Source organism: Branchiostoma belcheri, unplaced genomic scaffold (assembly GCF_001625305.1).
Source record: "Branchiostoma belcheri isolate BF01 breed outbred unplaced genomic scaffold, Haploidv18h27 scaffold63, whole genome shotgun sequence".
Classification (NCBI taxonomy): Eukaryota; Metazoa; Chordata; class Leptocardii; order Amphioxiformes; family Branchiostomatidae; genus Branchiostoma; species Branchiostoma belcheri.
Window position 1 is genome coordinate 1,488,177 of NW_017804276.1, and position 23,224 is coordinate 1,511,400.

Here is a 23,224-nt window from a genome sequence, read left to right on the forward strand (position 1 = left end):
ATTCGGGACTGCGATAGCTCAGTATTGTTATTTAACAATTTTTATATTATTAAAAGAGACACTTTACATTTGGAACGGCATATGTCCCTATGATGTAACAATGCCTATGTATGTCACAATTGCACCACGTTCGGAAATGCATTGTTAACAGTAAAAAGTGCACTGTGAACCAAGTAGTGCACTGTGAACCATGTAACACCTTTAGTGCACTATGCACCAAGTAACATCTACCGTCAGTGCACACCAAACCAGTCAGAATTGCCCTGATGAAGATGACTGACGGCTCGTAAAAAATAAATGGTTGTGATCAAAGAACTTTACTATTCAAGGCTACAGAAGGATATACTTACTAAATTCCTTTCCGCCTTTTCGTTATCATCGTATGTCCTGAAAATATTGCTGCATAAAATTTGATTTTTCGAGCACAACTTAAAGCATACTAACGATTCTGTTTTTTTATTCCATTGGAACAATGTCAGCTTTAAGCATACTTTAGGCATGCTTAAAGATCAAGTTGGATACGTTAATCTCTTGCAGTGAAAGTTATCGCTAAAGTGTCCACTCTTCTTTCACCAAACGGCATCATTTTGACTCCTTTTAGAGTCTACATAGTGGATGTTAAATGCAATACGTTTTACTTTCATTGCTTATAAAATAGTTTACAGCTGTAACTGTGGCTGTACCCAAAAATCCATATAACTGTAAAATTTACATTCGAATCTACCAAAATTTGCTCATTTGTAAGAACGATAAAACAGATTTTGTATGGGTATCTAGAATTTATCTAGAATTTCACATTCTTGCATATACCACATTGGCACGATTACTGAAGGTGTTTTTTATGTATACCATTCCAACGTAATACTATAGAATATAATACATTTGTACAATAAGCATTGTAGTTACGTCGATGAAGGTTAGACATCCAGGTGGTAAGATACACCGAAAAAGCAGTTACTCAAGCAACTGGATATGATTTTGGAAACGTTTCAGGTAGTATCCACAAGCTTTCGTCTAGGAGCTAATTTTGACTAATTTGCATCATCTTGTCTTGACTTGTCTAACTTTTGTTCCTTTTTGGACTTCCAAAAATTATTCCTTGCCTTCACTTATTTGCATATAAATTAGTAGTTTGTGCTTTAAATAATAAACCTACATTTCTCCTCTGGTCTTTCAATCACTGATGAAAGCTAGTGGATGCTAGCTGAAACGTCTGACTGTTTCCAAAATCATATCCAGTTGCTTGAGTAACTGCTTTTGGGGAGCATTTGTAGTTGTAACACTGTAAGATCTGTGCGTTATCAGTGTAGGTAGGATCAATTATTCGCTGTCACAGACCACGAAATGTAATATGTTGAAGTGCCTTACGCTGAAGTGACATCCTATAGCATCTGACACGACGTTCGGTCGTGTAGAAATAACTAATTTGTCACCACTGTGGGTCGCCGTGCCGCTGCCACAACCTATTTATGTCTGTAACGCTTCGTCAGTCTGTCCTTACTGACGATAAATAACGCCTTCTCGTGCGTCATTTCATACTGCAGGTATTTATCCACCGACGAGAAATCCAATTGTCATGTTCACCCGATCATCCCATGGTCTGACTAACAGTTTTATCCATAAGATCATGTTGATTTGATTATATAGATGACATCCACGCGCGCATGATTTTTTGGCCGTTTCCAAAAAAAGTCTTCAACCACACTGTAAATCGTACAAAACAGTTGCAAAATGAGAAACTATGTACCATTAGTTGCAAAAAAAAAAATTGAAAACGATATCAATGTCGTAGAATGCCAAATTCAAACGAAGAAGACGAAAATCTAAAGAAATGAATTTGAAGAGTAGATTATTCGCCAAACCATACTCTGTGTCATTTCTTCAACCTTCATGACCACGTAGATTTCATAATGAAAGCAACTTTTTGCTAAACATTTTTTTATTCGCACGCTCGCATCAGTTTTGGGGTTCCAAGAGGATGTCATCCACATAATCAAATCAACATGGCATAAATGTTTTCGTGGCTGGACTCACTTTTTAACGCTATCTTTCCACTGCATGTGCAATGACGATAAATACATGGTAATAGGTGCCATTGGCATTTTATAACTTTGGCATTGACAACAGTTAATAGACCTAACTTTCACTATGTTTACCGCTAAAGTTAAGCAACCATTCCCATAACTATTAAACGCACCCCGTAATAGCTAAATAACACATGACGTTTATTTTTCATAATGCAGGGCTCACTGCACAAAAAGTAATATTTACCAATAGCGTTTTATGTACAAAGGTACTTTGTACTGATACAATCTTTCGCGTAAAACGACTACTTGGTCTTACTAATCCCACTTTTAATGTAGTTTAAAATAAAGCAAACTCTGCAAAAACAGCGGTCTTTAAGCATATCTTAAATCGTGCGTAAAGGTTCAATTTTTTTTTCCACTGGAGTGAATACACTGAACATTTACGCATGCTTTCAGTTATACTGAAAGATCAAATTTCACGCGGTAAAAAGCAAACGAGTCCAGCCATGACGCCTGCTACCTACGTGATATCTCTAACGACCATATGTGGGGAAATGTCACAGGTCCAGCTGTTGGCGGGGTCACAGTCTGATACAGATTAGGCAATCAATAACCAGTACCTTTGGCATTTCACTCTGTACATACATGCCATGCTTAGTCTGTAGATATACAATGTGAAGGATGTACACTAATTTCCCCAGTAGGTATAACTAGGCCTATTTGATTTGATTGTATGGATGACATCCGCGCGTGCATGAATTTTCGGCCGTTTCCAAAAAAAAGTTTTCAGCCAAACTGTAAATCGTACAAAACAGTTGGAAAATGAGCGATTCTATATCGTAAGTTGCAAAAAAAAATTGGAAAATACCAGTGTCGTAGAATGACAAAATCAAACAAAAAAGACGAAAATGAAAAGAATTTGAAGGGTAGGTTATTTGCCAAACCATACTCTGTGTCATTCGTTCAACCTTCATAACCACGTAGATTTCACAATGAAAGCAACTTTTTTTCTAAACTTTTTTTTTATTCGCACGCTCGCATCAGTTTTGGGGTCCCAGAGGATGTCACCCATATAATCAAATCAACATGACCTTACGTGTGTATAATAGCACGGAATGGAGACATTCGTTGGTAGTTACTGCGTTGCTTTAGGCTCCCGCATGATGACCACGTACATGGCCCAGTATAAAACGTTGAAAATGACGAAGGCCACAGGGAACCCGATGCGGCTAAAGTGGTCCACGGCGTCGGCAATGTCCATCCCGGTCATCTTTTTCTTGGCTCTGACCAGCGGATCCGGCAGAGGAAGTCCGACGGCTTCTTTCTTGCCGAGAACTTTTCCATTGACGCCGCTGTCCGAGTCTCCGTCCATCTGTAATGGATATTCATGAGTATCAGTTAAAACTTGAAGGGGAGAAACAGATTTTAACTGTGGTATACAACAAAAAAAGTTGCGGGCATACTCAAATTCAGGATTGTACAACTCCAGTCTTTGTCAAAGAATGAGCAATCTCCCGCTTTTGTGACGTCACGTTAGGCAACAGCAAGTACATTTTATGGATAACATCCTCCGCAGACTCCAAATATAATGTAATAGGGCGAAAGAAACGGGGGGGGGGCAAAAAACAAGGTTCCTACATTTTCAAAGTTTGACATCATAGACCATAAACAAGAAACCATTTCTTTATTGTGGTATGTTCAATGCCAACTATTACAGCATTCATTTGTCAATGAAAATTTTTTAAACCATTGTTTTGATTTAGTGAATATGACATATAAAAGGAATGGAATGCAAGAAAGTAAAAGACCAAGCATCAAATCAGAGCCTTGTCTCCCCTCTTCACATTTATCTGCCATCCACGTTCCGGCATGGCAACAGACATCTTTGCCCATTTTCGGCATGTTGACTTTCAGGTGGCAACAAAATCTCTTTTTTTTTCCAAAATCGGGCCAACATTATGATGCGCGCGCTGATGTCATCTATAAAGATTACTTGCTGTGGCCTTATGCAGAAAAGAGCACAACTCTCTTGGTAGTGGATCATAAGTTGCAGAAAGTTTGTGGCGACGTCTACCTCGCAAGTACGTACGATGGCGTACCATGCGTGTATCAGTATGGGAATAATGTTGTTCCCACACCATTAATAAAGACACCCTCATACATAACCAACTTCTCTATAAGTAGATGAAGGTGAGATGAAGGTCAGATATCCGGTGATAATAAGATACGCCAGCAAAAGACAGTTACTCAAACAACTGGATATGATTTTGCAAACGGTCTGACGTGGAGTGAGTGAGTGGATGCTACCTGAAACGCCTGACCGTTTCCAAAGTTATACCCAGTTGCTTGAGTAACTGTCTTTTGGCGCAACTTCTCTATGATCACATCCCATCCAATGCTTAGCAATTCCCACAAACAAGCTCCACACGGGCCAATCATTCTGGTAAAGATAGATATGAGAAACGGCTCCAGAAGTGCCGACACAACGTTTGGAGAATTCACATAAATAAAACTGACATAACGACGCCTTGCATGGCTTACGGAGGCCAACGGGGATAACTCAGGCATAGTCTGAAAGTACAAATCAGACTGCATCGGCTTTTTATATTAGAATGATAAAGCGGCAATATTCTTTACTAGCCATTTGGCAAATCCTACCCTCTCCCTCTGATACATATTACCCTAAGCCTTTACGATACGCCAGAATTGGTGCATAATGTAGATTTATGAGTTAGACTTAGGGCCCGTGCGCCAAATATGTGCCGTGCATGATAGAGTAGGTGTTAGAAGTCTTACTGCAGGATCTTTGTCCAAAATTACTTCGACAAAGGGTCAAAATGTGAGTTTTTATCACGCCAGGGATAGAAACTTAGAGGACATAGGGGATTCGTGTACATAAGGGTAATAAAACGACAAAGTGAACATTTCTGTGATGATTCTCCGAAAGGTGAGAGGTTTTTGTCCAAAGGTGTCCTGATAATTCAGGGGGGAGTCAGTGTCGGAAGGGGACAGAGGAAAAGTAATTCTTCATTGATTTTCTATATATCTTTATCCCTCACGCGGATTCTCCTGGAGATGTAGTTAACCGCGGCGAACTCGATGAGCGCCAGGAAGACGAAGAGCTGACAGCCGAGCAGCCACACGTCCACAGCCCGCACGTACGACACTTCAGGCATCGCGATGATCCGGCCGCTCTGCAAAACATAAAACGTTATTTGAGTGATTCTTTTCCCATCCTACCAGTTTGTAAGTTTTTGGTTAGAGTACCTAGCTAGTTTGCAATTTACTTGCATATACAATGCCTTTTCATATATTTTGTAATATAACTTTATTGCAAATCCATGTCTGAATGGTAATTGCAAGTTACAAACATAAAAGAACTCTGAAACAGTGTATAAAATAACTTCAAAATGTACATAATGAAATCTAATTGTCTAAAACTATTGCTATGTCTAAAACTATGTCTGAAGGGTTTGACTTCTCTTTTTTAAACCATGGAAGACGCAATGTCCCACCTTTTCCAGAATTTGTGGGTTTTGGGACGAAGAATAGTTTTTTGTTCGTCTGTAAGTTTAGAAAAATTGGGATAAATTGTAGAAGTTTGAAGAGTCAATTCATTTCGAGCGTTGTTATGGAATGAACAGTTTGAAATAATAAAAAAAGTTATTTATCATTAATACTGCATAGTATCTTTGCTAGGGGAGGATTGTCGATGATTTAGTTGTAAAGGCTTATGAGGAGATGTTAGGTGGAAGACAGCGATAGCCGAGTGTGCTTGCGTGGGTGCTAGCTTAGCTGTGGACAACAACTAGAGTGGCAGTTCCCATCTTTGTAGAGAATCGAAGAGACACTCTAAAAGTGGGAAGTTAAAGAGTAAAGAGAAATCAGATATTTCAGATCTCTGGGGAGTGTTTCGGGTATTCGTCAATGTATTGTAATTGTGGTGGGGATTGTATGATTTTATTTAATCGGGTATTACACACAGTCAATGAATTCCCGGATTTCTCCTCGTGCTGTCAACTTACTCCTATCTGACGCGTACTGAGTCAACTTCAGAATGTATAACTCCCTGTCAATAAAGTATCCAAACATCCACCCACCCGTACTGTCAACCTTCTCAGATGCACAAGCATACACACAAACCCACAAGACCCACCCAAAACAATACTTAAAAAAAACTAGGTCTATCCTGAAGCATAAGGACCGACTCTGATTTCACGAACACCGGGCGCGGGGGATTGTCTGTTAGTCGTCTCAGCTGGACAAGCATACACTCACACAAACAGACATACCCACCCAAAACAATACTTCCGAAGCTAGACCTATCATGAAACATAATGACCAACTCTGATTGCACCAGTAATGCTGAAGTCACATTTGGCCCGGCCGGGCTGATTGTATGTACTGAAAATTAACAATTTATGTCAAGAATGTACAGAAACAGTGCCAATCATTATCATCAAAAACTTTTCTGTGTTTTGTTGTATTTATGGGTTCACCACACCACGAAGTGGTGGTGAACCCATATTGCTTTTTCTGATGTTTCTTCTTCTTCTCCTCCTTCTCCTCCTTCTCCTCCTGCCATTTTTTAAATGGATTCAGCTTCTTCATTTTAGGGCCTAATATAAGGTCCTGAAATTTGGTATGGAGGTACAGTGGGCAAATACCCCTAGGCGCTTTTTAAATTATTGTGATACAGGCTTTTAGAATGGTTTTATTTGAGTTTTTTGGCTGTGTTATAGCAAATGTATTACTGTGTTAGTGTGCCGAGTTTACCACGTCTGGGCATGAGTCATCACAATGGAATGCAGGGCATCAACCAATAGGCATGCAGCTTTCCTCTATACTTCTTGCTGATTGGCTGTTGGGATTTAACTTGATTAACACCTGCACAGAGCATTTCCACCTGCACAGAGCATTTCTTGCTGATTGGCTGTTGGGATTTAACTTGATTAACACCTGCACAGAGCATTTCCATACTGACAGTATGTCTTTATTCAAGTGTTTTGGTAGGTATTTCAAGCTTTTCTGCTCCAGCATTGGAATGCGGGGCATGAACGTTTTTTTTTTTTTTTAAATCAACAGTTTGCATTATGCAATTAAAAATCCTAACCAATAAAGTAGGGAATAGCTATCCAACTGTTGTTTTAGTTGTATGTTACTTCATATTATAGTTATATCAATGTAAATCATTGTTTTCCCTTGTGTTTCTCATTCTTTCCCTGCCATGTCGTAAAATGTGGTGAACCCATCGCTATATTTGCTCCAAAGCAAATATTGGCCTTTCTAGTTTATATCTTACTTTTCCTTCTCAAAAGCTGCCCAGCCGGGCCCCGTGTGGGAATTGTGACCTAAGCAAAACAAGGGGATGGCCTGTCAACCGTCTCAGCTGGACAAGCACACACAAACAAACCCACAGACCCACCCAAAACTATACTTCCGAAACTAGGTCTAGCCTGAATTCGAAACATAAGGACCGACTCTGATTTCACCAGGGAGACGGTCTCTGCAGGACTTATCATAGCATGAAGGATTAGGAGTCTGTCGTGTGCACGGTCCCGTGGGACGCAAACAAAGAAGCTTCTAATTCCAATTTCGATCTGGGGCACAGTGATTTATTGCCTCATTTTTTAGGACCTTGAGATGTTGATCTGTGTATTGGAGATGCACCAACTTCTCTGGATGAAAGGATCGCTGTTTTATATTCGACAGAATCTGGTGACAGGAATTTTTTCTCATATATTTATTGAGTATTGGGCAAAAAAGTTGCTTATACACCTTCTGCTCAAAAACATACAACGATTGTAAAACACATTGACAAAATAAATGCATAATTACAAGGTGGTTAAAACCAAGATAAATACAAACAAGACAAGTTGGTGATCTATCAATTACGAGAATCTATCCGTACAGTAAATGAAGTACAGTACATCGAAAACATTAAAGTTTTGTTGGTGTGAAAGTGATGTGGACCCTCGAAGTAGTAAGGAACATAGGAAACTGTCATTGAGATGCTGTAGCACTACTATTTTGGAGAGAGATGATAACTTCTTTGACTGGAATAAAGTTTACAATGTAGAAAGTAGTGTTTGGTAACGGGAGTTCGTGTCCCTTTTCCAACCAATGCTGGAATTTTATTTATTAAATACTGTTTGTTTTTATTATGTTTAACGAAGAAAAACATAATGTTTTTGCTCTGTTTCCTCTTCTTCTTCTCCAGACCAATAAGGTCAATGACCTGTCGCCATGGTGTCACTGCAGGAGGGATTTAGACTCCTGTCTGACCATGTATATTTGAATGTGTTGAGTAAGAATTAACAGAGCATATGCGAATTGAAGGTAAACATGATGCATTTCCTTTGCGAATGTTACCTCTCTAGTTTGTCTATCTTTATTTATCTCTCGACTTTTACCACATACGTGGAACAGTGGAAGGGCCTTTTTTAGAATGTCCGAACGGAGATGTCGACCAATCTGCAAGATGGACCCGTTCTCTTCTAGATACGCGTGGTGGGTTCTTTAACGTCTCGTCGAAGAGGACGGTCCTAACCGAATGTAGGTACTCATTTTTCGTGTCAGGAAATAGGTGTACAGTAATTTTCCCATCGCTGGGGTGTGCACGACCGTCGTGTGGCGTAACGACAGAGTGCTCGACTGGGAACCAACAGGTTCCTGGTTCGAGTCCTGTCGTCCTGACTTGTACCCTTGGGAAAGGCACTTTTCACGACTTTCCTAACTTCACTCAAGTGAAAATGAGTGTTGTCTGTCCTGTATTTGTTTCTATGTATGGGACACAACACCAGCAACAGCTGCCTTTGTCATACGTGTATCGAATTGTTACAATCAAAATTCAAATCAAGGCATTTGAGGCCAGTACCTTTAGATTCTAGTTTAAGTTAACAACCTTATTTTTTATCACCTGATTGCTTAAGTTGAAAGACCACCTCACCACGTGGCTGCTTATAGAGAATGCAAATGATGATGAAAACCACGCTCGCGTTTATACTCTGGCACTAAATTACCCCCAATCTGTCTTTTCTATTTGCCTCACTTATGTCTTCGATTTATAAAGTGAATTATATAAAGAGGCCCAGTCGGGTGAAACAAAGTTTCCATGAAATATACTCAAGAAAGATTTAAGACATATTTTTCTTGGGGTGAAAGGTAACAAGGTTTAGATGAAGAATAAGGGGCGTATCGCCGTGTTAATGATGGTGAATTTTGTAGTGATAGAGGTCAGCTGATGGACGATCAAAGGTACAGCAGCTGAACTATATCATAATGTTGGCTACTTCCCTGCATACACAGCCACATTGATGGATCGTCATAGGAAAACTTTGGCAAAAACTACAGGAGAGACGTACATGTACATACCCTCCAAGCAGATCCTACGATGGCAAGGCAGTATCAGTTGTCCATAGGAGAGTCTAATAGTCACCGAAAGATCTGCATTGCTACCAGAGGATCTGCTTGGAGATTGTAAGACACCTTTTTAGACTATCCTTGGACATAATTATATATGAAGATGAAACTTTTTATGATAAGTGTATTTTAATGTAAATAATTGATAATGTTTGTATTACTTTGTACGCAGATTTTAATTGCTGCTTATTTTAATAACTGCTTGTAAATCTAACAAAATTAAGGCAATATATACGTCTGCCGGTTGAATAAAGGTATATTCATTCATTCATTCATAATTACGTATTAGTTAAAATACCGCATGGAGTGTTATATGCAGGGTTCACTCTACAAAATGTGGGATTTACCAACGGTTTATACTCATTTCATTTTCATTTTATTTATCCAGGGGTAGCATATCGCCAATGGCGGTTTTCAACGCTCCCTGCACAGAACAATACATAATACAACTAGAGTTCCCCGATCTCATACCTTCGCCAAATGATGCTAATCTTGATGATCGACAAATTATACATGAGATTATTCCCCCCTGATTTAACAAATAAGAACCTAATTTTCATGAATTATATCATTTTATCATAATCTTAACCAAAATGCATTCTAGTATTTCCTAATAAATTATGCAAATGAGGTCCTGATTTGAATAAATTATGTTTAATGATGTTCACCTCAACTTGACTTTCAACTACCACAAGTATGAAATTCCAGGCAGTTATCATTGCATAATTATAAATTTTCTCATTAATTATGCAAATTAAGTCATTATTAACATAATCAATATCTGCCTGTGTTTCTCTCGTTGTCAATTACCAATGTCACAAGCTTCAATTGTCCTATCATGGAATGCAGCTGATTTATTGAATTTCCCCATAAATTATGAAAATTACATCCATATTTGCATAATTGTCACATAATTATATTAAGCATCACGTAAGCTACCTACAAACCAAAAATCACGACGATCCGTCAACCGTTTCTTGAGTTATCCCCTTTTGAATATTTTCAAGAATATATCCCTGCAGTTCCAGAGCAAGCCGCTAGGGGGCCCAAACTCACGTCACTTCTTCCCCAGCACAAGAGCTACCTACCATCCAAATTTCATCACCACAGCATGTCTGGATCTTGAGATATCAAAACCGGAAGTTCAGCTGCAGTACCATAACAAGCCGCTAGGGGGTCCAAAATCTAATCATTTTGAGGTCTCATCAAGACCTACCCATCTACCAAGTATCAAGACAATCCATCAAGGCCTTCTCAAGTTATCGTGTTGACAGACAGACAGACACACACACACACACACACACACACACACACATACACGAACGCCCCTGAAAACATAACCTTCTTGGCGAAGGTAATAACAGAAAAGGTAAAAACTAACTTAGGTACAATCATAATCGTCGTAATAATGAAAGAAATACATGTAGGACAAACTAATAACGAACAGAAAACAAACTAAATATTATAAGACAAATGATGTAAATGATACTGTTATTTATTGCCGAAAACAACCAATACCAGAGTTACCAAGCATTGGTAAACCCCACTTTTCAGGCAGTGATATAACATCTCGTTAACACATAGCTGAGGACATTTAGTTTCAATTTGTCACCGTATATTACGACGTATTGATCCAGTAATGACAATACCAGATCGACTCTTGTTACGGAAAGATTAGATTGCAAATAACTCGAGCTTATGCCGTACCAATTATAACGGAAAATTACGTTTTAGATTGATAAAGATTGCGAATTTACAACCAAAATAGCTAACTAGATATCATTTACAAGTACGCTACATCTTTGTGCGATGCCTTAGTTTGTTTCAGGGCAATTTTGCACGCTCAGTCTGAGTGATATCGTTAGGGTAACACAGTTATGTGGATCGATGGGGTACGTTGGTGTTTTGAGGTTGCGCTTAAATCACTGCCAAAATGTTGATCTATTTTTTATTCTATTTTCTTTTATGTTCTATTTTTACAAAGGATTGAAGAAATAGCACGTTTACAAATGCTTTGAGTCAAATCCTATGCAAAGAAAAGCTCTTTTAACATCGTTGGGCTTCATGTTTACATATGAAAAACATTGTTTTTGCTCTGTTTCTTCTTCCGTTCCAAAATTGACCTGGTCAATGACCTGAACCAGATCGTCTGTCACCATGGTAACTGGTGTTTGGTCACATCATGTTGCAATTTTATAGTAGGACTGTAGGAGGGATTAAGACTCCTGTCACCATACATGTGGATGTGTTTGAGTAAGAATTAACAGAGCAGACCATTTGCGAAGGTAAACATTATGCTTTTACGTTGCAAATGTTACCTTTCTAGTTTATGATTTCCTTCTGCAATGACAAGTACCTGGGTTATCATTGTGAGGACAGTCGTGACGCCGAGCCCTGTCCTGGCCGGCGCCGACTCCATGTTGATCCAGAAGGACACCCACGACATGGCCACGATGCTCATGGACGGGATGTAGGTCTGCAGGAGGTGGTACGACAGTCGGCGGGTCAGGGTGAAGCGCAGCTCCCCTGTCGTAAACACGCTGTCTCCGTGCACGACTGGATAAAATTAAAATAAGATCGGAGATTTCAGACTTCCAGGAAATATTTGTGATTTTCATGTTTCAAGTTCACCCCACTTCCTGTGTCTGACCTTCTGATCTATTATATCATTCTGCCTGTCAATCTTTGTGCCCCACCCACGCGATGTCAACCTTCTCTCAAATTGACCCCATTTCCTGTGCCTGACCAATTAGTCTGCCTGTCAATCTTTGTGCCCACCCACGCGATGTCAACCTACTCTCAAATTGACCCCATTTCCTGTGCCTGACCAATTAGTCTGCCTGTCAATCTTTGTGCCCCACCCACGTGATGTCAACCTACTCCGCCAAGGCAGTCAGACACGTAAATCGACATGTCAACCGCCCCAAAGTTTACGTCCGTACACATTGAGTAGTCATAACAGAAGTGTGAACATGATGGACTATGTGACCTTTACTTTCACCACGGTAGAGAAATAAAGCCAAGCGTAGGTCATGGCTTTGGTAAGGCAATGCCCTCTCTCCGATGATACGATCATCAGTCTATGTTAAAACTGAAAAAAAGCAAAACGAACTTTCACCATTACCTATAATTATTCAGGTGGGACGCATGAGAGAGGTGGGGGGAATTTTAAAGGCATCCAATGCAATTTCAGGGCGGCAAAAGTGGAAATATTCTGAATAAAATAATGTGTATAATAGAGACACATACTCACCAATATTAGCACATTTGAATCAGTATTTCATACTTCAGGCATTTGAAACTGCATAAACAAGCCGCAAGATGAGTCCTTTATTTTCTGGTTGGTAACGGTAACCCTACAAGTCAATCCAGGTCCTTCCAGTAACCGTTTTACGTCCGAATTTCGGGCATTCTTGCTCCTTGAATACACATTGGGACAGTGATGTTTCAACTTGGTATGTAGATAAATGACCAGAATATTGACTTTGAAACATCTGGTTTCCAAGCCCTAAAAACTGCACTGGATACCTTTAAAGCCGGCTTGTAAGCTGCATTCCTGTCTCTGTTGACAACGCTAATAACGCACCCTAATGCTAACCTCAAGCCAAGTAAAGGTCATTCCGCCAGCTTCTCCTTAGGCCACACCAAGCAAATTTTATGGATGACGTCCTCGCGCGCATTGATTTTGGCCTGTTCCTAGAAAAAAAACAAGAAATTCCGCTTCCTGTAACTATGACCAAAGAGTCACGACAGTGCCGCGAATAGGTTTGTACGGACCAAAGCTTATGAAGCATCAAGCAAGGAAATCATGACTTCCTTTAGGAATTCAGTTTTTTTGTACATGCTGCCACATTTGAAGAAGCTTGCTGACCGCTCCATCTATCTCCCCAAAGCACAGGACGACAACTGCTGTTCCGCCTGATTTATTGCTGTTTTGATGATGAATAAAAGACTTCTTGCTTGTTACACTGTGTCACCTCATTCAATTTGTGTCCTAACATTTGTCGTCTCTTAGTTTATTTCTAATCTAGGCATCTTGTTTTTAGGGCCCTTCTTGTTTTTTTTTCGCCCTCTCGCATTAGATTTAGGATCTCCAAAGGACGTCATCCATAAAATTTACTTGGTGTGGCCTAATCGGAAATGTTCTCTTATCTTCGGTTTTGAAAAATCGAACGTAACACATATGGTAATTCATGCTGGTAGTCATCAAAGTGACCTTAAACGAACACCGGGAATTCCAGATAACGCAAAAACGAAGTCGTATCGTACTGTGCGCGCAACATTAGGTTGAATTTGTTTCACAACAAATCATACGTTTTAAGTCTATTACAAATTCAGAGATCTATCATTGTGTATTAGCGATAAGTGCTGGGAATAGGAGAGTAATAAATCGCATAGTATATCGCAGTCATTATTTTCTGAGAATGAAAGCAATTGATTACCTCCATGTTCGGAGGTTCTGTTTCTTTAGGTGCTTTTGGTTTTGCGTGTGTGTATGCGCCCGTAGTTATATAGGGTCATATGAAGCGTAGGGGGGATGGTATAACCACAGACTGACGGAAAGGTGAAATTCGAGGTCAAAATGAGGCAGGGAGGAAGTGAAGTCGAATTCGGGGTCCAAATGGTCCGCCGCAGATTTGGAGGAAGTAACAGTGGAATATACACTGAATCTGTGAGAAATTTATAATAATGACTTAAACAACAAATTTAAAACAACTTCACGGAGATGCAATCCACCAAGCACGTAAGGGGAAACCATTTTGACTTCCAATTTGACCTCACTTACAACCAGCTTGCGACGAGAACATTTTGACCTCCTATTTGACCTTCATGTCAGTCTGCGGTTATACCCCGTTCCACTTCCTGTGACTCTATCGTTTTAACAATATATAGATGGAATCACTCCCGTAGCCAAGAGGGGGTTCTGGGGGTTAAGAAGACCCCCCAAAAGGGCCCGAAGGTCCACTTTTTTAAATCTAAAGGTCCCATTTTTTTCTTTAAAAGATGGACTGATTTATATCATGGTCTGAGCTGAAATCCTAGAAAAACTGCTCACTTTGTCATTGAATAAAATTTATCTTTGATTTTTCCTTTGAAAACCTCCAAAAAATGCAAGAAATGTCATTTTAGAAGGTTCACATTTTAAGATGTTCAGTGGGAGCATGCCCCCTATGGCGCTTGAAGGTCCCGCAGACAGTGGAAAGAACCCCCTCAATCAAAACCCTGGCGACGGGCATGCATTCCGGTAGAGAGGCATGTAATTACCATACGCCAGGCTTTCGCAGTCCTCTAAGGTATTGTTCATGCACATCCCGCCGAAGTAGTTACAGTTCCTGCACTCCTGGGTGGTGATTTTCTCCACACTCGTGCACTGCTTCCGGAGGCAGTCCTCAGACATATGGTAGTCACACACGCCTCCCTCGTACACGCAGATGGCCTCTGAAAAATCGAAACGTACGGCGTTGAGTTGGAGCTTACACAAGACGTGCAATTACTGGGGAAATATCTCATCTTCCTGTCAACTTGGGTTTAACTCAAGCAGACTCGGTTATTGTAAATGTCAAAGTTCAGATTTTATGAACACCACATTACAATACGCCAAAAAACAGTTACTCAAGCAACTGGATATGATTTTGGGAACGGTCAGACGTTTCAGCTAGTATCCACTGGTTTTCGACTAGGAGCTTTTTGACTAATTTGCATCATCTTGTCCTGACTTGTCTAACTTTTGTTTCTTTTTGGACTTCCAAAAAATTATCTTCACTTATTTGCATATCAATCAATAGTTTGTGCTTATAAACCTGCATTTCTCCTCTGGTCTCTCAGTCACTGACGAAAGCTAGTGGATACCAGCTGAAACGTCTGACTGTTTCCAAAACCATATTTAGTTGCTTGAGAAACTGCTTCTTGGCGTATCTTTTTACCTCGATGTCTAACCTTCATCGACGTACTACATTACAATATTGTTAAAAGCTCAATGTTAGCAAAGAAACCGGAGTAAAAATGCCGTTTAATTAAAAAAAATACGATAAGCGTGTACCAGATTTGACGTAATTGTCTGGAAAAAATTGAAAAGTTGATTTATGTTAGTATTATTCTATATCCAGTGACTATTTATGCATTATATGTGGTTTGTATACTAGTAATTGCTGACTTTCAAAAATCAGCCACGCTGCCTGAATGTACTGTAACATTTGCCAATAAATTAGAAATGAATAAATATGTCCGTTTGACCGAACGTGAATCGTATCATATTCATCGGACTGACTAATGTGATCTTGTGGTAAAGGTCTTGGCGTTTATGGATTGCGTACACTTAACCCTCAAACATCCGAAATTTTTTTGTGACGTTAATGCCCGAACGACATTTGGTTTCTTTCAAATTTATATTCCTTTTTGCATTCTTTCAGTGATCTTTGCAGATATATTGGTTCAACATAGTAAGAGGTATATTTTGGCATGATTATGTGTTTAAAAATTCCAGCTCATTATCATAATTTATGCAAAAATAGGATGAGGCCTGCAGACATGAACATGGGGTTCACCTCCGGCCGAGCCATACCATACCAAAGACTTTAGAAATGGTACATATTCCGTTCTCTGCTTAGCACTTAGGACTAGCCTCCTGCTGTAGTGACTGTGCAATTGTGTGACCCTAGAGCTACAGGAACTTGAGATGAGTGCCAACTTACGCACCATAGTTGTGGGACGGAACTTTAACTTCTTAAAGTCTATAGCGACGGTTGTGCTACTAGAATGGCATCTGGTGAGCTTTGGCTATCTATCCCGGTTATTTGGTACTGAAAAGTATTGTCTTTAAAAACACTTACAAACTATTTTTACAGTAGGATAGCTACAGGTAGAAAATTGTATCTCATTATACACACTAAACACGCCAAAAAGCAGTTACTCAAGCAACTGGATACGATTTTGCTTGACTCGGAGTAACTGCTTTTGGCGTATCTTATTACCTGGATTTCTTACCATCACCGACGTAACACTCTAAACAGTCGATATGGTGACTTAATGAGATAGCACCCCTGCTATCACATTATTTTACCAAAGAGAGATTTACAATTTCTCTATGTGGCGAATCAATGGAATAGCAAGGGTGCTTAATGTACCAGAAAGAAATTCATAATTTCTCTGCACAAATAACATACACTTATCCCCATATTACCGATTAGCACATTTTTTACAGTCAAATACTTTTCAGAACTGAATACATGGGATGAATAAGGCCATGTTGATTTGATTATATGGATGACATCCTCTGGGAACCAAAAAACTGATTTGAACGTGCGAATTAAAAAAAGTTTGACAAAAAATTGCCTTCATTATGAAATCTAGGTGGTCATGAAGATTGAACAATTCTTTATTGTCATTGTGAATGATAGACTCTTTATTTTTTATTCCTTTACATTTTATTCTTGTCCTTTAGAATGGATTTTGGTATTTTGTGGCATAAGTATTGTTTTCAAATATTTTTTTTCAATTTACGGCATATATTTGCTCATTTTGCAGCTACTTTGTACGGTTTACAGTACGGTCAAAACTTTTTTTTTTGAAACGGCCGAAAGTTCATGCGCGCGCGGATGTCATCCATATAATCAAATCAGCATGGCATAATCAGATCTACCTGGTGAGACGAGTGAGTTGACGTATGCGAAGGTCTCCACGCTCTCCAGCTTGAGCTGGGAATGGAGACCGGATGTGCGGGTAACAACCGGAGTCTGCCCCGGGAACCAGTAGGTGTTCCAGCCCCACAGAACCCGCACGCCTCCGCCTACATCGGAAACAAACATGTAATCAGAGATTTTTACAATAGAAACTGTATATCAATGACTTTATGAACCGTATTACTGTTAATATTTATGTAAATGTCAATGACTGTCAATGTACAACAAGAAGTTCTTGTTTTATGAATAAAACCATTTGATAGATTGATTGATTGATTGATTGATTGATTGATTGATTGATTTCTGACTTCGGCGGTAAATGTTTTTGGGTTGTGGTGAACGTATGGAGTATGATGTAATCGACTATTGCACCACTGAATCCCAACGCATATACTCCAACGTCACTCTCCTGTCATGTGGCCCTATGCAATGTGTGGAACCTAAACATACAAACTCCCCTAAATCTGTGCCACCAAAAACAATACTTCTGTCCCGGAAGTAAAACAAAAACGGAAATTTAAAATCCCAGATAAGTAGGCAACGGTTACCCCGTTTCCTGTGTATGACCTTTTGACACCCGCTATCCCGCCTGTCAATCTTCCTCCCATCCAAGTTCTATCAATGTACTCTGTTTGGACAAACAGATTGACATACTCACTTCTCAGCCACCAAAAAATACTTCCTTACCCGAAACTAAAATCCATTTCTGTAAAATCACAGATAAACTAATTTACACCTTTTTTCTTCCTAGGGGTAACGTCCACATTATCATTATGCTGTTTTGTAGGTGTATGTAGGATGTTGTTCTTGACAATAACCCTTTATATGCTACAGCAATTCTATAGCAATGGTCATATTCTTTTGATACATAAGGCAACCTACTGTGACGTCTAAACCATGGGCCCTAATGGAACACGGATTCAATTTTCTTCTTCCCCAATGGGTGTAACACATTGAATTCCCAAATTACAGTGTAGTAACCAAACCTGACGATGGTTTGATTGAGGTTAGACACCTGGTGTATCATGCTTACCACATCAGGCAGTACTGGTAATAGAAATCAGGAAGTGCTGGTAATAGAAATTAGGAAGTGCTGGTAAATACAGTAGAATTCACTGAACTGTACAACTCAATTGTCCACTGTCACGTCTTCAGTCGACTTGTTTTGCAACTCAAACAGCAGTGAACTTTTTGTCATCTTTGTTATCTTTTAGAAACGTTCCAAATGATGATTAGAAAAAAAAAGGAATTATACTAAAGATTAAAAGATGGTTTCCTTAATTTACAAAACTAACAACGTCTGATTGAGGTGATAAATATGCAAATCGGTCCAAGGGAATGTCTGTATTTTGCTGAGTCATATTTGCCAAATCTGTTCTTAATGCAACTCAATAACCATTGGGATATTTTGACGGCACACTGGAGGCCATTACTTTACCTTGAGTACACCCTATCAGCAGACTGGCTGAGAAGAAACGTGGCGTAACGCGTTCCAAGCGCTTTTACGATCTGCTTTGATAGAATTCCGACATGATGGCTGTACCCATGTCCATTGGTTTTAACCGCAGAACGAGTGTCATTAATCATGACACCTGTGTAATGCCTCTGTATATAGCAGCTTTTCAAAGACATCAGGAAAGAAATATGTGCATCAAAGAACAACACTGTTTCAAGATAATGGTAAAGGTTGTTATAATAACTATTGCTGGTGTCTTTCCCTCTAATACACTAGATTTAGGGCCGGATTTCATACGATGTGCTTTAAAAGATCGTCGTACAAACGCAAACTGGGGCATTATTAGCATCAGTGCACGTGTACATGTCCTGCAAAAGCCAGCTGCCTTGTTACGAAAAAAATCTGACTTAGCTCTCTGAGCTGTCTTAGCTTCTTAGTACTAAATGCTCCTTGTCGGATTTTGTTTATGTCTATTTCAGCTTTAAGATTCTACGGAGTCAAAAATCATACCACGACTTACGACGAATGTGACCGCGCCATAAATTGCATTAAAGCTGACCATGAATGACCGGCAATGGCAGGACATCAAGGAAGCATGTTCTTTAGCACTGACACGCCTATGCCTTCCGTAAAATGTTAAACTGATTTCAGGAGTACCTTCTTTTGTTACGTGGTATTTCATCACTGACAAGGACGAAGGGCAATGGATTTTCCGTGTAGAAGTTTTCGCTTGATGAACGACCATGGACGTACCACACAATGAAGTGGAAAGTTTCTGACGTCTCTAATTTAACGCCTGTACTAATTGTAAATGGTGAAGTCGTGCTGAAGGATCGAAGGTCCACTGTAACTTTACCAACACGTTAGACACAAAGACGGTTATTCTCCAATAAACAATGGCTGTATGTGGTACCGTGAAAGCCTGCCTACTTTTATTTCGTATTTAGCAACGATCGTGTGGTGCGTGTGTCAAATGGGATTTCTTACTACCAAGCTTTGTTCACTTGTGAAGTAGGATGTCATCATGGTGGCTCAATGGCCACGAACACATACAGTTTTGTTGCTCGTGCAATAATCGACTTCCTGAATTCTCCCATATCCACCTCCAATACCTGAAAAGGTCTCAGAATCTGGTCGGGAGGCAGCAGAAATTAGTGGTCGATACGGGGGGGGGGGTCAGAAAGTAAGGAATTGCCTATAGCTATTTCCCGTTGATTTTAATTGCCTATACTATTTTACTTCCGGGACAGAAGTATTGTTTTGTGTGGCACCGTATAAGGGGAGTCTGTATGTTTAGGCTTGACACATTGTTTCGGGCCACATGACAATAGAGTGAAATATGCATCCCCTTTAGTTTTTCCAAAAATGTTCATGGCAAAACAAGCATCGATTCCTTCCTTGCAAGTCATATACGCCACTCATTTCAAGCCATTCATTTCAAGTCATATACGCCACTTATTTCAAGCCATTCATTTTAAGTCATATACGCCACTCATTTCAAGACATTCATTTCAAGTCATATACGCCACTAATTTCAAGCCATTCATTTCAAGTCATATACGCCACTCATTTCAAGCCATTCATTTCAAGTCATATACGCCACTCATTTCAAGCCATTCATTTCAAGTCACATACGCCACGCGACGGGCGGTTCAAGTCGTTTCCTAATGTGATGAGTTCACCGACCTAGACGGAACATCGCGTAAGCCACATGATTTATTCAACGAATGCACTGAGATGTAAATACTGGAGAGATATGGGGTCACCGACTTTCAATCAAATCAATCTTATTTTGTCTCTCTGGAGGCAGTGCGATGATTTGGGTCACCAACCTTATAATGGCCGTAAAATAGCCATCTTGATTAGACACTAGGCATTCACTTATTTACAATGCAATGCATTGTTTTCTTTCAGGGCTCGAAATACAACCTGCACATACATGTTAGTGCAGGTAAAATTGGAAGCATACAGGTATTTCCTATTTCCATACACCTAACCCGCACTGGTGCATGTACTAATATGCAGGTTAGTGCAGGTAAAATTGGAGCTGTGTCGATATTTCCAATGTCAACCTGCACTGGTCCATGTACTGGGTATATGCAGGTTAGTGCAGGTAAAATTGGAGCTGTGCAGGTATTTCTGATGTCTACCTGCACCTAACCTGCACTGGTCTATGTACTGGGTATATGTACAAATATTTTCGTAGGTTTACATATGTAAAAGATGTTAAATGTATAGTAGTATACAGCATATTTTTGATCTCTTTAAGGGTAAAAAAAATAAAATCGTTGTTGTAGTACTTTTATTTAGAAATGAAACATAGTTAATTTTTCCTGACATTCTCTGTTGCACCCAAAAAAAAATTTTGCGCACCAAATTTTTTAGGTTGGGTGCACCAGTGCACCTATTACCCAAAATGAATTTTCGAGCCCTGCTTGAGATACTTTTAATCAAGGACACTATATAGTAGTATATAATGTCCCTGTTTATATATATTGTAACCTATAATATGTCTAACTTGAGATTGTACGCCAGCTAGGTGAGGCATTTCCTGTACATTTCTTCGGAATAGATTACTAATCATGTCTTGGAAATGACTAGCAGATTTCGTCCTCCATTTCTATAATGTACCTTTGTTAGTAGAACAGATCACACCAAGCATTCAAAGGGATATATTATAATCCCAAGCAATGATGTGCACTGTGTTCTCAATACCCCCCCCAAACTATACAACCCAGGTCTCAGGTGCCTATAGTTAATGAAGGCTATTATCGTAAAGTCCCCACTAGGAGTTCGGAATGATCTTTTACATGATTACCAATGTATAGAATATTGGATCAAACCATGCGTAAAGATTTCACTATTTTGATCGAGTGAAGAAACTGCACAATTCAGAATATTTTAAGGAGTGCTTGAAGAAATTTCAAGTTTCATGCAGATATATATGAAAGAGAAAAAACTGAAAGACAATGACCTATATATGACGTATTTCTATTTTATTTTATTTATCTTCTATTTATTCATTAGCACATACATAGTAAAAGTTATGCAAAAATATTACAATGGAAATGCACGTGCAAGGGGTGGAACAAAAGCCACAAAAACTTATATGATATCATCCGATTTTACAAACAATTTGTACGGTTATATTAAATAAAATATAAACAAAAATGAAGAAGTAATGTAAAGATAATAAACAAGTACAATGAAAAAATGAATTAATTAAAAATAATTTAGTTGGCATAAGTAAACAAACAATACGGTAAACAAAATACATAGGTATGCACAGCGTATGTAGGGTTGAAATAATTTATCTGGTTACCAAAGCTACCGAAGGTATACAGAATTGTTTGATGAATGCATTAAACTTACGGATGTGAAACAGTAAGCTGCACTTCTGTCTGTCCAACGGATAAGCTTGCAGCTGCATCAGACACGTGATTTTCATTGTGTGCCTGTATTTAACAAAAGAGACACATTTCTCAACAAGTAGTCAGAGATTTCAAACTAAGGGAGGTAGATATAGTTTGCATTAGTGAATTACATCGTAGAACAGATCATAGATTGTAAATGATTAAAAAAACTTTGTGACACTTTGCCCACACAACTTTTCAAGTATCATATGTCTTATATGTGTTTTTTTTACATAATTATGTGTTGTGTCTGTCTCTATGGGTCGGTGACACTGAATTTCATCATGTAAAATCATGCAAATCTTATCTTAATGGCAAATTTAATGCTATTTTCATTCAAGTTTTTGTGCATTAAAATCAGTGATCCGTCGACGAACTTTTGGCAAGAGAACGTTCAAAGATCTTTGTCTTCGCATCTTTCACTGCACGAAGACTTAGATATTTACCAATGACAGTAAATACCAGTATAGTTGGGTAATATTTACTTTTTTAATAAACACTACTGGACTTTACAATGGTAGTAAATAAAAGTCAAGTACGGTAATTCCGGACTTAAAAAGGGTTGTAAATGAAATCACCAGACTTGACTTTTATTTACTACCATTGTAAATCCAAATGCTATATACAAAGTAAACATTACCTGAGTTTCTACCTTTTTTTTAACTTTATTGATGACCAAGAGACAAAATATATACAAAATATACAAAATATACACATACATAACATACAATGCACTAAACATAGTTACAGATGTCTAAAGGACATCTCGGTTACGAAGTAATAAGATGTGTTGAATGCTATCCTCATCCTTAAATTCCATCCAGGATTTATAAATGACAAATTTTGCTACAGTGATCGCAAGATTGATATTTATATCGAAGACTTCCAAATTTTGATCCACTCTAAAAAATATTGACAATTTGTTTATCTTAATTCTAGTGCCATGGTAATTCAATGTATGGTAAATCCAACTTAGTTTTCGTGCAGTGTTTTGCTTGGTTGTACTCTGGATACAAATCGCCCACTTAGCCCCCGTGTAGACCTTACACCTAATGGTTATAGATGGTGCGGCTGACTCCCTCTCCCCGAGCATAACACCTCCTTAATAAGGTAAGACATCATCTTTTTATGATTTTTACTCTGTATCAATCCACTCTAGTCCGGTGGGGCGCACGGAGTTGTCTAATGTAGAAGGTTAATAGCCTTCGGAATGACGCCCCTTGAGGT

At 39.0% G+C, this 23,224-nt stretch overlaps 1 protein-coding gene across 1 annotated transcript in view; it reads right to left on the reverse strand.

The window, feature by feature from the left end:
- Nucleotides 1–3,162: 3,162 nt before the first annotated feature.
- The window catches only part of LOC109483208 (glycine receptor subunit alphaZ1-like), a 33,935-nt gene continuing 13,873 nt past the window's right edge, over nt 3,163–23,224 (reverse strand). Inside the window, exons 5-10 of the mRNA XM_019786187.1 lie at nt 21,957–22,039; nt 17,089–17,235; nt 14,715–14,888; nt 11,806–12,005; nt 5,087–5,221; nt 3,163–3,399 (exon numbers count right to left, since the gene is read on the reverse strand). Coding sequence (XP_019641746.1) covers nt 3,163–3,399; nt 5,087–5,221; nt 11,806–12,005; nt 14,715–14,888; nt 17,089–17,235; nt 21,957–22,039 — 976 coding nt within the window. The remainder of the gene's footprint in view (nt 3,400–5,086; nt 5,222–11,805; nt 12,006–14,714; nt 14,889–17,088; nt 17,236–21,956; nt 22,040–23,224) is intronic.